The 18,428-nt window shown below is 35.0% G+C and overlaps 1 protein-coding gene across 6 annotated transcripts in view; it reads right to left on the bottom strand.

Moving 5' to 3' along the window:
* DGKB (diacylglycerol kinase beta) overlaps nt 1-18,428 on the bottom strand; it is a 639,375-nt gene that overhangs the window by 533,531 nt on the left and 87,416 nt on the right. For 3 of the 6 annotated variants that reach the window (XM_024767053.1, XM_024767055.1, XM_024767059.1), the window contains exons 2-3: nt 12,985-13,061; nt 8,794-8,814 (exon numbers count right to left, since the gene is read on the bottom strand). In XM_024767053.1, the coding sequence (XP_024622821.1) occupies nt 8,794-8,814; nt 12,985-13,061 (98 nt within the window). The remainder of the gene's footprint in view (nt 1-8,793; nt 8,815-12,984; nt 13,062-18,428) is intronic. The other 3 variants (XM_024767054.1, XM_024767058.1, XM_024767060.1) reach the window with 1 other exon arrangement.

Genomic DNA, 18,428 nt, shown 5'->3' with positions numbered 1-18,428 from the left:
GAAATTTTTTTCTCTGAATCTTCTTTTACAATAAGATTATATTTTAAAACAATTATTTCAAGCCAAGGGTTTGATGTGGGAGCAGGAAAACAACAACAACTAACCAAACAACCAACGAAAACAAAAACAAGGACTCCAGAATAAAACGATTTTGTTTCATATTCCAATACCTCCACTCACCACCTGAGTGATTTGGGGCAAGAAACATATTTTCTCTTTTTAAGGAAAGATCTGCCACATCCCATGTGTGATAACCCACATAGGACCTCCTTGAAATTGGTGCTTGTGATTTCATGATGAAAACCAGAAAAATAGACAACCAAAAGGAAGAAGTGAACTTAATGCATGACATCCCTCTTAATAAGGAATACATTTCTCCTTGGTCCTTCTTTTTTTCAGATCTCAGGAAAACTTTCAGAATTTTCTCCAGTGTTGTAGCTCTCCCTTGCTCAGCAATCAAAAAATAGCTTAGTTTTATTATCTGACATCACTACACCTTAATTTCCTCCATATAAGATCAACTGTTCAGCATTTCTGCCTAAACGTAATAATAAATTGACGTAAAGCACTTAACGCACCCTTGGACACATAGGATGTAAAAGAAATAAAATAGTAAAAGAAAAAAAGGAATAAGTAAAAAGAAGCACTTGTTTGAGGTTAGATGGGTTTTTTCATTATCTTAATTTGCCCACCTCTTTATTGGTCCAAGAAACTAGAATTTCATTGCATTTTTCCAAATCTAACCCTCTGTTTTTGGGGTCTTAGATATTTTGCTGTAATTTTTCTGTGTCAGGCAACATTGGCAAATTACTGCCTTCAGAAAGCAAGCCTTTAAAAATAGATTATCTTACTTTAAAAAAAAATAAAAACTTATCATAGACATAAGAATAGAATAAAGATTTCCCTAGTTCTTAAATAATTTCCATGAGATGATGTCATCCTATTCATGACTGAAGTTTTACTGATGATGTCAACTTTTTCCTCCAACTTCTTTACATTATTGGTGGCAGCAAACTTCCTTTCTCTTACACTTCCTGTCATTACACACAGCTTAAAATGCTGCAAACCCCAAACTTCTTCAGAGCCAAAAGGCAGCTGCTTCAGTGTTTCAGATTCACTGAGGAATTAATCTTCAATGCCTTTCCTGGTTAACCCATTTTTTTCTTATTAGCAAAAGATTTTCCAATCTTTTCTAAAATTCTATGCTGTCCAAAGTACCAAACATTTCTGTAAGTGGATAATGTCCTCAATCTAAACATTTTCCTTATCTCACGATTTAGCAGAATATCTTGAAATTTAAGTATCTTATTTTCTACTGCTATCATCTAGCAGCATTAGCATTGGTTTTTGAAGACTGTGACCTTTAAATAGAATGAGATCATTTATATGCATAGCAATCGAAACACTAATGAAAAAAGTAGGGTCAGGCAATTGAATGAGTGTTCAAAAATCGAACTGGCTGTAAGCTCAAAGACAGATACATCAAATGATGTTTAAAATTTTGAAAACTGCTTTTTCATTTTTTTTTCCTGAAGGAACAGGCACAGACTATTTAGGGAGATAACACAGAGAATCTGTAAAGAATACAAACTTGGGAAGCTGCTCAGATGTTGTTGCCAAGTTGGCACAAACCCAAAAACACATTTCTATATGCCTTTCATTACTATATCTGACCATCTGGTTTCTTGGTGTTTAAATCCCTGCTAATACTAAAGAAATAACTCTAGTATTCATCCAAGTAGATTCAAAGTGAATGAAAATAAATGTCGTCATCCTATCATTACTTTAATTTATTTTGGCAGTCTTGGGATGAAGATTTTCTCATATTCAGCAAATGTTCATCATGCATACATCCACTTTGTACTGGGCTCTGTTCTCAGTGGTGTGGTAAAAATGTTACTGACATATGCAAAACTCCTTCCACCAGGAGGCTTATCTTCTAATGAAGGGAATAAGAAAAAATCCAAAATAAACAGGATAAAAGTACAGTGTCTGAAGGTATTAAATGTTGCCTAAAAAAATAAAGAAGGAAAGGTTTATATATGGCGGAGGGGTGCTTACAGTTTTAAATCTGAGGACTAGGAAGTGAGAATTGGTTCTTTGAATAAAGATTTAAATGAGACGAGGGAGAGAGCTTCGTACATATTTGGAGAAAGAACGTTCCAGATCAAACAGGTGGTGCGAATATCCTGAGGTATTAAGATGGTCCTGTTGTAGAGGATTTGCTGTAGGAGCTAGTGAGGAAAAGCAGGGGTCCCGAGCAGGACTGAGGGAGGACTAGAGAGATAGGATCTTTGGTGGTGTGTGGATGGGGGCTGATCCTGTAACATGTACTAGACAGTCAATAAAGCATTATGGTTTTAAGGTAGAGAGGAACAGTTACTGGAGGGATTGCAGCAGGAGATCACATGGTCTAACACATTTTAACAGGATCATATGACCATAATAGGATCATAAGACTCTTTTATATAATAGGATCATTTTATATAATAGGATCTTACAACTTTCATATCACACAAAAGATTGTCCAATTTTCACACTTTCTAACAAACTTGTATACACAGCTGATTAATAAGTGATCTTTAAAAGAAAAAAGGAATCATTGAACTATTATAGATTAAGGTACTAGCTAAAACCATTCACAAAGAAACGACTTTAATTCATTTACCAGCAAGTATGGACTGAGTACCTGCTATGTGTACAATACTGTTGGCTACTGGGCAAAAGAACTCTGATCAAATGAGGTAGGCAGTAACTTAAATTAGAGGCTTTCTTTCACCATTTCCATTTCAATTCTGCTGTCTAATTTATATCATTAACTAATTATATTAAATTGAACATTGATGTAAAGGTCACTGAACCAAAGTATATAAATTAATATGTAGCATGCATGGCTAACTTCCTGAGATTTCAAATACATATTTTTTTATATTAAAATACTTTCAGAAGAAAACTGTGCACTTTAAATGTCTCATTGTTTATGCTTATTTTGTATTGCAATTTATTGTTCATTACTTCAAATTTCAGAGAGCTCCTTGATAGTCTCCTAAAACTGCCATGGAGAAACTTCTGTTAAAGATAAAGAGTGAAAGTGAAAGTGTGAATTTCACATTGGATTTTTAAAGCTTAGTTTTGGCAAATGAAATTATTTTTACTACCTCAGAGGTGCATAATTTATTAGTTGTACTTGTCTTTACCTAAAACTAACATTTATTAAGTCTCAGTAAAGAGAAAATTAGAAACATGTTTTTCAGTAAGACGATAAATGGCAAGAATAACAAACAATGCTACTCCAAGTTATTTTAGTAATTATGAAATACAAATAATGGATTAGAAGAATTTTAAGCAGATTATTTTTATCGTGATTTTCAGTATATCTTGTGATCAAGAGTCTGTATCCAACTACATTTTGTACTTAGCAGGAATCCGTCCTACTTTCACAGAGTAGGGCGTTGTCTTGCCTATGTTTCAGTGCTGTCACTAGAACTGCTGTGAGCTGTTACTGAGGCACACACCATATGCTCTAAAAATTATTTCTCCTCGAAAACTCAATAAAGATTTTGGGAACAACTATGCATATACAATTTTCATTAACAATGTCAGTTTTTAATGACTGCTTACTTGCATCTTTATTTTGAAAGAAAATTTCCAAAGGGAGTTCTCTTAATGAAGGTATGTGTGCAGGCAGAATTGCAAGTATCTCTTCTTCCCTGCTAGACTAAAAGATCCAACACAACACTGCATCACGTGGTGCCTAAAATAGTGTCTTTTACATTGTAAGTCCTCCTTATATATTTGAAGTATGGACACTGGAATAGCAAAAAAAGAAGAAAAAAAATAGCACAATTTCACTCAATTACCTCTTTGTAGGAAATCTAGCAACAAAGAAAACTGATTCAGGTAGGATGGTAAGAATTTGTGAAATAGAAAAAGCTTCTGAGCAGGAATGTACTGTTTCACTTAATAAATCTCAAATGAGATTACTTTAAAATATAATAGCATATGGTTATATATTTAATATTGTAGATTAAAATAAAATCAATAAAACTAATGATAACAAAATAACCAAAAATTTGGAATGGTTTCAAATATATACTATCCTATAAATTCTATTCTTTCTAATCCATCAAGGCCCAAATATACCAGGGTTATTATTGGGAGAAAAATCAAGATGGGAAGGTGTAGAAGGCAGACTAGGAAATACTCAGCCAGCATGTGAGAGTGATGGATTGACATTTTACAACTGGGTAAAGACTTAAGAATTCAGGACTTAAGAATTCAGGGCTTAAGAATTCCCTGAGTTGAAGCATTTTGTCAGCAATTTGAAAATATATTTAATAGTTTGACACTTTTTGATAGCAAAGATCATCTTAACCATTTCTATTTCTCCCACAGGTCCAGATACAATATCCAGTATATAACATACATGCAATAAGTGCATTTGGGACGCAAACCAATTATTTTTGTTCCAAGTGCTTTTCTCACTTTCTGTATATTTATCTCTCACCAGTGCATGCTTTTATGCCAAACTCTTTCTTAAAGCCTCCAATATCTCCTTTTAATCTTCATAGTTAGTGATACACTCTATTATCCATAAGTGGAAAAATAAAATTAGGTGTTTGCTTAATATGTTTGTTGCATATAATGGAAACTCTCTAAATGGTATTGTGTTCCAGGAACTGCACTAAGTATTAATATGTTATGTGTATGCTATACTTCAATCCTCACGATAACCCCTTAAGTAAATGCTACTACCACTCCTATTTTATAGACAGAAATCTGAGGCTCGGAAAAGTCAAGCAAATTGCCCAAAGCCAAAAGCTCCTAGTTAGTGCCAAGGACCTAAATATTTCTGACTTCAAAGGCTACTATGTTATAGTTAATCAAAGTATAATTCTATAGACAGATTTTGATTTTTAAATATTCATACCTAGTACAACTGGTTTATCACCGTCAAATGTATCGACTAGTGTATCAATAAACTAGCCATTAGAGAAAAAGGGAAATAAAATAAAGTATAAAAATAAAAAGTAATGGCATAACTACCTCTACTCAGTTCCACAATCTTGAAAACTGAGTTGACTGTAACTCTTTTTGACATACTAATCCGTGTCCCCTGCATCGGCAGGCGGACTCTCAACCACTGCGCCACCAGGGAAGCCCACTTTTTTTTTTTAACCTATTACTTTTGACCATATATCTGCAATGTGTTCTAACTCTGCCCCCAGCCTCTATTACAATCCCAATTGCCCTCCCAGTTTTCATCATTTGATTGGACTGCTTCAATAACTCATACCTGGTCTTCTCTTTAACTTAAGCCTGTTGTTCACATTGGCTTTAGAAGTATTTTCCTACGTGGAAAATTTAACTTGTTGATCTTAGGAATATCATTCATGATTTCCTTTACCTATTAAAAAAAAAAACCCTTAAAATCCTTAGACACTCTAGGCTTTTCTACACAAATCTCTAGATTTATTTTCCCCTAATATCCTTAAATGTACTTCTGCTCAAAAAAACTATTCCTGTTGATGAAAACACACAAACAGAAACAACATACAAACCTTAAGATAAGTTTTAGTTGTAGCAAGCACCTAAAGAGTTTGCTCTACTTGTCCCTGAACAAGTGAAAAAGATCACCTGAAGATCCCAGCGTCACTTCTTCTCTAACCTGATTTTTAAGTCATATAAATTACTTAATAAATGTTATGAAAGAAATGAAAGAGCAACCTACACAGAATGTTTAAATACTGCTTATCAAAGTTAGCTGTTATGATTAAACTCAAGAGAGTTACTAGTTTATTTTTCAAATTATTTAACCTTGTTTTTAAAACTCATCTGTAGAGAAAGCAATTGGAAGCAATTAGTATAATTGTATTTTATATACCCTAAATATTTACCTATTGTTAAATTTCTGTATATTTATTACAGAACACTAAGGGAGAAATGGATCAACTGTGACATATCAACTGTAACAGATATCACCTAGCCACGTGAAGCAGTCACATCATTAATCCAAGCTTTCAATTTAGGATAGATGTAGCAGATGGTCCGTTCTCAAATTCTAGATGTTTTCAGAGATATAAAATAGTTTGTTTTATTTGTAAATGTTGAGATTTGATCCTCAGTGCAATTAAAAGAAACCTGCAAGAAGTTATTCAACTTGATTTGTTTAATTATGACATAACTAATTAATCTCACAAGTATCCATGCAAGTATTTTCTCAAATTGTTGGATGTGGTTCCATTCTATGCAAGAGCAATTCTCTGAGTATCAAGGCATAAAGACTGAAGCAACATGGCGAAATAAAAGTTACTATGTATTTAACAATAAGTAATACACAGTCAAAATTGGGTTAATAACAATTGTAGTAGGCATTTTATTCTTCAATTTGCTGGTACGTTTTCAAAACTGTGTTCTGGTTGTAGCTTTGATAAGAGGAGGAAGATGACTGAAATTGTGTTGATAGTAATAGGGAAGAGAAGCAGAAATACTGGTTAACATGTTACATCCATTCCTTGCTAACTAATTGTCCTGGCATTTATGCAGTTGTGAGAGGTGGAGCAAATACAACAGACACCATAACTATTGCCAGGACAGCGCTCTGGATTGCAATCAGGCCTGACAGGGGAAGCAAATCCCATGTCATGTCTTCCACTCATACCTCACGGTAGAAGGAAATTAATTTAGAATTGGGAAGACATTAGAGTGACAGTGTTACATTTACTACTTTATAGATGAGGAAAGTGAGGCTCTGAGAAAATCAAGGTTACAGGATTGGTTGGGGTGTGTCTCAGATATTCTCCCTTTCATCTTTCCTAAATTTTCCAGAACTATCATATGAAATCGTGTTGCTCCTTACAGCGTGATTCACAGCCACTGCCTCAAAACATCAATGGAACACCTGGCAGACAGAGACTTAAGTATTCTGCATATACTTTAGAATTTAACCCTTTTAACAACCCAGTAGAGACAATACTGTCTTCATTTTATAGGTGAACAAACTCAGGCTAGGAGAGATGAAGTAACTCGTCCAAGACCTGCTCATATGTGGCAGATATGAATTTGAGCTCAGTTCAGTTGGAAACCTAAGACCCCTAAGACCATGTTTTCTCTGTTATACTTTCCAGGTGCTTTCTTTAATGGTAAAGGTTGAATTTGGTTCTGGAAGTACAATTATACCTTACAATACAAGGGTGTTTATATCATTGCTAATAATTATAATAGTGTCAATATCCTTGTTAAAGACATTTAAAATATACATTAGGCAGCAGCACTACAAAATGTAGGTTCTGAAATCCCAGGTTTCTTATTAAGGGGTTGAAGCAACTCACTTGTCTGAATAACACAAACCCAGTACAGAGTACTGAGTACAAAGATAGAGTACGCCCAGGGAGCTATGAAAATTTAACTCAGCCTTAGGCCAAGAATCATCTAATGACAGGAAATGTAAAAAGAAAACCCTACACTCACAGAACACTGATAAACAAAGAACACACATAGAGTAATACGTATGCATGCCCTCATTCTTTTTCCTTTTGACTACCCTCAGCTTTCCACATTCTTTCTACTCTGCAACTGAAATTCCTTCCCTAATAAACAACTGCATATGGAACAAAGGCTGAGCCAGGAAAAGGAAGGAAGAAGCTCATTCTACTGACCCCAAGAAGAGACGCTCATTTGTCACCAGTTTTCAAGCAGCCTGGAGCAGGGATGAAGGTTGCGCAGAATAGTGTTTGTTGAGTAAGGTATTCAACAAATGCCCTTTAAAAACTAGGACCTGCTTAATAAAAGCAACTGTTTACTCTGAGGAGTTGCCTCCTAACAACATAAAGCTCATGTAGACAGTCTTTGGGGGAGCTAGTAGGTTTCCACAGAGGTCAGGGAAGAGATCAGGGAAAGGCCATCCTGTGAAAGGGGCTGGTAAAAATCATCACCGTCAATGAGTTGCCATTTCAGTTGTGCTTCATCCTAGGAGACTGTAGTATGTAGGACCGGTGTCTAAGTCAGTCAAGATCATTCTGATGTAATCAATTGTACTGGGACATGTTGGGGATGAAACTGCAGTGCTTGTTGTCATTGAAACAACAGGGAAACTTGTGAATAAGAAGCAACTAGTACATAGCCAGTATTGTCCAAGGGAGACAATGTTATGGTTTTAGACAGCTCATGCACTTTAGTAAGATATATTCCCAGCAGGATATAAACATCTCCATTTAGAGAACTCAAAAATGTGTTGTAATTCTAGGGATCCAACAGAACTATGGACCTAAAACTTCCTTGACAAAATGGACTTTACTAGGAGAGACTGGTTGAAACAACAGATGGATTGCTCTTTTTCCCAGGAGGGCTAAAATCAAGAGCTTTTCACTCATATTTTCTTCACAGATTCTAACAGCACTGTAGACCAATTACAAAGTCCTTATCCATCTCATTTAAAAGCAATTATTAAATCTCCCACTGTAAAATAATAAGTTAAGACTTTCATTAAATAGATCATTTTACCAGAGCCTGATTCTATTTTGGTGAAATTAGAAAATTAAGTTCAAGAGTCTACAAAACTGAAGCCGGCACTCTGGACCCTTTTTGATTCTACTGAGGTATCAGCTCCTCCATTTGAGTCTTTAATTTAAACAAAAACCAGTCACTTATAACTTTATAAGTATTACAGTTAATATTGTATATTATACGAATCTTATTGGTACAGAAGTATAGCTCAGTGATACGGATAAGAAATTCATAGCTCACATCAGAATAAAGAAAGGACAGATTTTAATAGAAAAGAAAATGTCTTACTTGTTTAAGAATGTCTTGTTTCTGCGCATGCAAGGAAAGAAAGAATACATGCGTTAAGGTAAGATAATTTATACTTATCATCTCATATTGCTGATAATTTAACTAAAAAGTCAAGTTTACACATTGATTTTAAAGCATACCCTAGATCCATGGGTCTAAAAATGTGGTTCGAAAATAGCAGCTTCAGCATCAGCTGGGAAACTGATAAAAACAGAAAATTCTGAGCCCCATTCCAGAAACTAAGGTGAGGAGGCAACAACCTGTTTTAAGAAGACCCCCCAGGTGATTCTGATGCCAGCTAAAATTTGAGAATCACTGAATCAATCAATCTTAGAATGTAATAAGCAAACAGTTCTAATTGACATGAGATAAATATAATGAATAACACATACAGTATAATTAAAACCTTCCAGAGAAGAATGTGAAAATATAACAGCATATATATAGATAAATTTGATTATACTTATTCCCCACTCCTATTTCCTTCTATTAGAATAACATACCCAGCCTCTCTCCACCCCTTTAAAGACAAATATCTTTCTATACATAAGCCACTGCTTAATTTCTTCCCATCTATTTAGATGTCAATGAAATAATTTGGTGTGGAATTTGGAATCCAGGGAAAAAATATTTATATATGCAATGCCAAACTGATTCTTTCTCATAGTATAAAATTCGATGACTCTCATGAATCAGTTACATCTGAGATGTTCTGAGTGTGTTTTACTATGAACCTTCTCACAAGGACTGGATGGCCACTACAATCTACCTGTAATCGTACTCTTTATATTGTCCACATAAGATTAGGTGGAAACTGATAGGCATCTCTTACCTTGTAGAGCATGAGTCGGTAATAATTATGTACAATGGAACAATGCTGTGCTCATTACAGAAGCAATGTAATGCTTGCAATGACATGCAATGTCATTCAGTGCATGTGAAATACCTTTCCCTTCCCCTTATCCTTCTCATCTCCTCAGGTCTTCCCTCTCATTCTAATGGCCTAGCCAATTAAGTGAAGAGGAAACGTCTTAGACTGGGATCCCAGACAACCAGATTTCAACTACAGTTATTGTCACAAACCTAGATGGTTAATCTTGGGAAAGTCATTTTACTTTTTTTTTTTTTTTTTGGGGTACGCGGGCCTCTCACTGCTGTGGCCCCTGCCGTCGTGGAGCACAGGCTCCGGACATGCAGGCTCAGCGGCCATGGCTCATGGGCCCAGCCGCTCCACGGCATGTGGGATCTTCCCGGACCGTGGCACGAACCCGTGTCCTCTGAATCGGCAGGCGGACTCTCAACCACTGCGCCACCAGGGAAGCCCCATTTTACTTTTCTTAAGATGAGTTTCTTTACTTAAAAACTTTATAATCATATTTGTTTGGTTATCTCAACACCTTTCTCAAGTTTTTATTCTTAAAGAATCTTTAAAGCCATTGTTTAAATTTATATTTTATGAGTCTGTCATTTATTTCCTCATAGAAATTAAAAATAAATGAGTCATCCATATATTACACAATATTTCTCCTCTATTCAAATAGACTTAAACAGGTCACATTTTCATTGGATTAAGCTTTTATACACAGAGCTTTTATAATTCAGTAGTTCAAGTGAATCATAAGAAAAATAATGCATCTACTATTTAAGCAGCTTTACTTTGTAAAGGGGAGAAGCAATTTTAAAAGATATTTAGGTTGTTTTCTCTTTGTAAATACATTTTATATGGATGATACAAGCCACCTCCATTTTAGAAAACAAAGTATTAGTCATTTACTCCAAAGCAAGACTAGATTAATCACTTTTCTTGTACAACTGAACATCAATTAGGTAGTCACACATCTATGCCTACTTTGGGCTCAACTTGACCAGTCAATAGAGAGTGGTAACTGCACATGTGAGTTGACAGTATGAATTATTTCCTACTATTAAAGTAACCTTTTATAAACTTGATGAAGGCACGTACTCAACAGAATCTCTAGGCCTTAAAGATTTATTTCTAAAACTGAATATTCCTAAATATTTCCTATTAGCTTCTGTAAAATACATACTAGTGTTTAAAAGACTCATAAAAACTTTAAATTTTTCTCCTGACGGGAAAATACCTATCAGCTTTAAAATTTGAGAGTGATTTCACTTTTAATTTAGAAATACTTTTGGGTCCTAATGAGATCTAACTTTTTTGTTTTTCAACTGTCATTATTTTAATAATGCACTTCAAGAGCAGAGGAGAGGTATAATACCTCATGGAGAGGTATTACATTATTGAAAAGGCTGACATCATATGTGTGTCTAACAATGAATCTAGTAATTACCTCAATAAATCCAGTACATGGTGACTGATAATCCCCATGAAACATATAATATCAGTAAGACTAAGTCTTGAGAGTCCTTTAAATAAGAAATAATTGAAACAAACAAGATCACGTTCCAACTGAATTTATAGCCGACAGCTATCTTTAGGGGGAAAAAACTGTTTTTCTCTCTGTATGTAGATTAGATAACATGCATGTTTTCAACTATGATTGGGAAATGTAAATATTAATGAATTTTTGGGGTCTTACAGCAATTCAGTAAAGCTGTCATCTTTACCTTTCCAACCCCGCTTTCTTGGTCTTCGAGATTTTCAGTTCTACCAATTTATCTGCCAACATTCTTTCTCTCACTCTAAAGCATCTAGGAAAATGAAATGTGAGGAAAATGTAGGCCAGATGCCTGCTTTTTTCCCTCATGATATAGGCAAATGGGAGTAGCTTTAAATTGTCTATTTTCTGCATCATTTGTAGGCACTAAACATTAACTTTATTTTTAAAAAAGAAAATAAATCTTAGGTTAAAGAGCTTTAAAAAGTATAATTGTGGGACTTCCCTGGTGGCACAGTGGTTGGAAGTCTGCCTGCCAATGCAGGGGACACGGGTTCGATCCCTGGTCCGGGAGGATCCCACGTGTTACGGAGCAACTGGGCCTGTGTGCCACAACTACTGAAGCCCGTGTACCTAGAGCCCGTGCTTCACAGCGAGAGGCCACCACAATGAGAAGCCCGAGCACCTTAACAAAGAGTAGCCTCTGCTCGCCGCAACTAGAGAAAGCCCGTGTGCAGCCAAAAAAAAAAACAAAAAAAAAAAAAAAAAACAAAAACAAAAACAAAAAAAGTATAATTGTGTATTAGAATGCAGACAGAATAAAAATATGGATGGAAAAATAGTAAATATTGGAGTAAGAATAGTAAGTACTGGAAATACTAAAAGGAAATTATAAAACAATATGAACATTTTGAGGTCAGAATTTAGAGATTCGGTTTTGACTAAAATGTTAGTTCTATGAATCCCAGAGAAGTTAAATATTAAGGATAGCCAAGAACTGTGCTTTTGTAAACATTCAAAACCACAATGGTAACGAAAACAAAAAACAGATCACATTTTAATCAGCAAACAAATCTATCTAATGAATGGCTAGATAATATATCCAGGCAAAAGAGTCTTCTACAAAGGGCAGTTTCTTTTAGCTCCCATACAACCCAACTGTCACTTGGTGAAGCTGCAAAAGAACTTACAGCAATGATGATCAAACATTTAATATGTAACATTTCTCAGCTAACCTTGTCTTAAAGACAAGGTTATTAACAAATAATTAGGGAGGGAAAGACATTCATTCAAGCAAGATGCTTCAAAGCAATTGACAGGACATCAAGTTTTTACAGGGAGAGATTCATAAGCTTATTGGTAACAGGCTAAAACAAGATAAGGAGAAAAAAATTCCTCTCTTTGTAGCCAAGCCTGCTCTTTAAAGTAAGAGACCACTTAAAGCCATCACAGAATCTTTCTTCAGTCAAGGGAATACTGCCTGCCCCATGCCAATGTTCATTTGGGGTTAACATCTGTATGTCAGAGAGAGAGAGTCAGACACACTTTCTCTCCTGTTCTATCTAAAACTGTTTTCTGACTTTTAGGAAAAGAACCTAGCATGTATTATAAATAATCTATACACTTCCAAGCACACAATATAGAAATGTTCTTTTCATTAGCAAAATGCTTTTGAGTGAAAAAAGTAGTACACCATTTAATGTATCTTCCAGAATAGCATTTCATTATGAATTTCATTTTGTATATGAATATCTATTTCCAAGGATTCTTTATTAAGAAATCCCTCCCCCAAACATCTATATGAAACTTAAATAAAGAAAAAAGGTTTTACCCCTTCAGGATTATACTTTGCAAGCACACCATTACCATGGAATTCTTCAAGAACGTCTTTTAATTTCTTTGTAGAATCTATAAGAAATAGAAAACACACAAATTATTTACATATGCTACTGTGGTTATATAATACAGTCCAGAAACAAAGACTTCTTAAAATATAAATAAATATCACCAGATATTAAATTTTAAGACAAACATGCAAAATGTTCTTTACCATTTTTGAAGGGCTATCTAATTGGAAAAGGCAATCACAAAAAAAGAAACAGGGGAACTCCCTGGCAGTCCAGTGGTTAGCACTCGGTGCTTTCACGGCCCAGGGCCAGGTTCAATCCCTGATCAGGGAACTAAAATCCCACAAGCTGCACTGCAGGACCAAAAAAACCCCAAACAAACAGGAAAAAGTATGTTTTGACCAAGAATGGGGACACTGCCTATGTATTATACGAATTAATGTGCAAATAAATGAATAGGTAGCATGCTTCTTCCCTGTTTCTTTTGATAACATAACTTCTAAATTAATGAAATAGTCTTAGTTTTTTAAAAAAAATAGGTATTCTTTGTTAAACTTAACAATACACAGTGCATTTTTCAAGAATCAGTCTATTAACTAATAATAGCCCTGCTGAATAAATAAGAAAAATAGAATCCATTCAGAGGCAAACTATAGATCTTAGTATTTTGCAGGCATTTTTAGAGAGAATTTTCTAAACATACATAAAGCTCAACTTATTTTATATCAATTAAGAAAAAAGTTTAGATGTTATGAAAAGTATTTTAAATTATGTTTTGTCAAAATTTTTATAATTTTCAGGAGTTTCATCATATTAAGATGGTAACAAAAGAATCTTAATGCATGAAATAATGTCATGGAAGAACACAAATATTATGAGACTTAAAAATTATATATAAATATAATAAAATATATGTATTCAATCTACTAACATAATGTTCTCATAGTTATCAAAATATAATTTTCACTAAGAAATCTCAGAATTATATATTTAAATGAGAGGAAAACAGCACCTAACAAATACTGCTGTCATTTCAATACTCAATCAGTTTAAATAACAGTGATAAAAACAGCTTGAAATTAAAATGTGGGAAATAAAAGATTTTTAGTTTCCTATTAGGAAACAGGGCATGGATATTATTTCCTAGCATTTGAATATAATCTTTCCTGCCTACCTCCTAAGACTCAGTGATTTTTGAATCATCATAAAACATGTTCCAGTTCCCAGAAAACTAATTTACAAATGAGCTTTTGAAACACTCTTAAAAAATTCACTCTTAGATGCCCATCAAATGCATCATGCCTGTATTTTATAAATTATACTTTCATTTGTATTTATACATTTGTTTCTTTATACAGTAAATTCTGTTTAGTTTTATATGTATGTGACTGTATTTTTTTATTGTGATAAAATTCACACAACACAAATTTACCACTTTAATAACCATTTTAAAGTATACAATTCAGTGGTTCATTAGTATATTCACAATGCTGTGCAACCATCACCACTATCTATTTCCAGAACATTTTCTTCATCCCCAAAAGAAACCCCAAAACCCTGGACTTTTCATACAAATGGAATTATATAATGTATTGTCTTTGTGTTTGACTTCTTTCACTTAGCATAAAGTTAATGTACGTTGTAGCATGTGTCAGTAGTTCATTCCTCTTTACAGGTAAAAAATATTCCATATTATGAATATACCACATTTTGCTTATTCATTCATCAGCTGATGTGCATTTGAGCTGTTTCCATGAATAATGATGCTATGAACATTAGCATATACATGTTTTTGTTCAAATACATGCTTCAGTTCTCTTGGGTATACGCCTAAGAGGAGAATTGCTGGGTCATATGGTATTTCTATGTTTAACGTTTTGAGGAACCGCCAAACAGATTTTCACAGGGCTGTACTATTTTACGTCACTATCAGCAACGTATGAGGGTTCCAGTTTTTCTGTATCTTTGCCAATACTTGTTATTTTTTAGTTTTTTAATTAAAGCCATCCTATGGATATAAAATGGTTTTGATTTGCACTTGAGTAGTCATTTACTAATGACTAATGATCTTGAACACCTCTTCACGTGATTATTGGCCATTGGAGCATTTTTTAACTGGGTTGTTTGTCTTTTTGTTGAGATTCTCTGGGTGTGTGTGTGTGTGTGTGTGTGTGTGTGTGTGTACGCACTATAACGTGCTTGAAGCCCGTACAGATTCCTATATATAAATATTTTTCATTATATATCTTGCCAGCACTTTCAATACTGTGATCAAAGTTAATTTGTTATTCTGTGTCCCTTGCTAAATTGAAGGTTTCCCTATGGAAGAAAAAGCACATTTTCATTTTTGCACAGCATTCAATTTATTACAAAGCTGGAACAATAGAATTGCAATAAATATTGGGATTGAAATAATCACAACTATTCCTAAAATACAACAAATTACAGTAATTGCTTTGATGTGCACCTTGGCAGAAACTTATACTACTTCAGAGACCAGGTGCTATATTAAAAAGAGACATGAAGCTGATTCCTTACTCCCAAATCCTTCTCTGGGGATGATAAAGCACTATTCTAAGTTAGCAGAACACCTTTTACTTCCTCTTGTTTATAGATGTAGATTCAGACCCTTCTGTACATACCTACAGAGACATACATATATAGATGTGTAAATCCTGGAATAATATATCCCAATAGACTATTTTAACCATAGCTTGGCTCCATGATAAAACTTAAGGGGAAGAAGAAAAATTTGGTTTCTTATACACAGGACTTCCACAGAACTTCACAGATACCACCTGAAGATGGGCTTTTCATTTCACATATGCATAGGAATACACAATCAGTAATCATTTATAAATGCCCTGGAGAAAACAACAGCCTTCAAAATTATTCACGTCACTTTTTAACAGTTTACTGGTCATAGTTTACACTGGAATATTCTTAGTGGGAGACCGCTAGGAATAAATTAATGAATTAAGAGCCAAAATCTCTATTTCTGTGACTGCATTTTCCATGAGCCGAGGCTCAGTGATGATCTTGGTCTGGGACAATTTAAGAAGCTCTGATTCATATTCAGATGAATCACCATCAACTCAACTTGCTCCTTTTCCAATTCTCAAGTTCCATTTTTAACATCTTGACATCTGAAGTTTACCCACAATCCAATTCCCACTTCACAATCTAGTTTAGAACCTGGAGCCTTATCTTGCTCTTCTATTCACGTCCCAGTAAACTCTTTGGGTCCAACCTCCCTGAGACTAAAGTCTTGACTTTTCCAGCCAATCTTCTATAGATGGAGATCGTACATGGAACATCAGAGGGTTCCAGATATCTTGCCTTAGCCCTGTATTATTTAAACAGAATTCCCTTATGTAAACTGTCTACATATCTGCTTGGATTCCCAAATTGCACTGGATTGTGAAATACCTACTGCTGTGTTCTAGTATCTTTATAGGAACACACACTTATTTTGTAACTCAATTGCTTTTCTGAATTTGTTCCTATTACCTATCATCATAAACATTCCTAACTTTTTATTATAATCCACTGTCTGTCCAAAACAACATTGGGCGGGAATTCCCAGCAGCCCAGTGGGCGGAACATTGTGCTTCCACTGCAAGGGGCACAGATTTGATCTTTGGTACGGGAACTAAGGTCCTGCAAACCACATGGCTTGGTCAAGAAACAAAAGCAAAAATACACTGGGACAGCAAAGAGAAGAAAGGATGCATAACTATGTCCAACCTACCCACTAGTACAAGACATACCAAGGAAGTGACACCTAGATGAATAGATAGTAGTTGAGTGAAAGACATCGTTTCAGTCATATTAGAGCTAATACTGGAACTTCAAGTATGAGAGCACAGTGACAGATTCTGGGCTGAGAAATCCAAGCAGGAAGCCAGACAGGCAGGCAGCTGCGAACCGGGAGATCAATTCACTGTTAATACGTATTTGTAATGGGACAAAGGTCCGGCTTCCAAAAAAGATTGGCAACTGAAATGCCAGGCAGCCAGGTTAAAACAGCTGCTTTAACCCTTGGGATAAGGGATTAGGACATATGCTCAGCACAAACTATTGGGTCTCCTAGAAAGCAAAGGAGGATCATGACGAGGCAATTCTGAAATAGAGGGCTAATTGCAGAGTCAACAATGCTTGCCTTGGCTACTAGGGCAGAAAACTTAGAGAAGAACACTGGATACCAACGGCTGCCTTCTGACTAGCATATCCATCTTACGAGGAAGTAATTTAATGTTATTAACCACAACAAAGAGAACACATTTTAGGTTGTCTTTTCCATCACTCTCAGCATCATCTAAAAAGTAAGGTGGTACTAAGCCCGAAAGCAGGAGTAATTCTGTTGTGCAAACACTTTTGATATATGCTGAAATGGAGGAAATCTACCTGGGGATTGAGAGAGGAGATTCTGGCTTGTTTTTCTAGCACCTGCTCTAGTGCATGAGTCGTCCCAGAGGTCCTCTAAAGTACTCGCTCCCTGTGAATCCTCTCATGTTTGGCTGAGTCACATAATATTCAATGCCATGAGAGTTAAAGTAGCTACATTTCAGAAATGTTCAGTTAGGAATATTCTGAATGTGTACATGATTTTCAAGGAAAATTTAAATCCTTTCATATAATTCTGACATAAAAGTAAATTGAAAAGTAAATTGAAATTGGCAATGATTAGAAAATAGAAGAAGCAAGCTAATGGGTCCTAAAGAATGCTACATAAAAAAATAGAACACTTTTAGTTTACTTCCTATCTCTTTAGGTGTCTGTTGCATCTCGAATAAGCTTCCCTTGTGATTTTACTGCCTCTTTGCTTCTTTATTCCAAAAAACTCAACATGTGTTTGTCAGATTAATTGCAAAGGCCCCATGGAGTAATGGAAAGATTTAAAGCCAGATAAATTTGGATTTGAGTCTTGGCTCCAGAACTCTTGGCTGAATGTCCCTGGGCATATATTTAACCTCTCTGTGGCTCAGTTTTCTAATACTTGAAATTGGAATAATGATACAGACCTTGAAATAGTGTGTCTAGCAAAGTGTCTAGTGCCCAGTAGATTCCTGTTCCTTTGTTCCATCCTAAACAGACTTCAAACACATCATCATCATTCAATATTTCCTTTTGTCTTTGAATTGAAGCACAATTGGCATCATAGATGTCTCAAAATATGATCCAAACGTACCTAGAGATATTTATTTTCTGTGCCTTGCATATTTACAATTCAATATATAGACATCCAATTCCCACGGTATCTCATGATTCCAGAGTCCTTCCTTTTCTCATTATGTTCTTTTTGCCAGCATTCCCTTCAATGTCAAATGAAGTTCAAGCATAATATATGCCACAGTTTACCTGCCACCTTGTCTGCAAAACTTCTCACGGCCACCTTCAACTACAGCAGACAGCAATTTGCCCTGTG

This window comes from Neophocaena asiaeorientalis, unplaced genomic scaffold (genome assembly GCF_003031525.2).
Source record: "Neophocaena asiaeorientalis asiaeorientalis breed wild unplaced genomic scaffold, Neophocaena_asiaeorientalis_V1.1 scaffold70, whole genome shotgun sequence".
Classification (NCBI taxonomy): Eukaryota; Metazoa; Chordata; class Mammalia; order Artiodactyla; family Phocoenidae; genus Neophocaena; species Neophocaena asiaeorientalis.
This window is presented reverse-complemented; position numbering and strand designations above follow the sequence as displayed.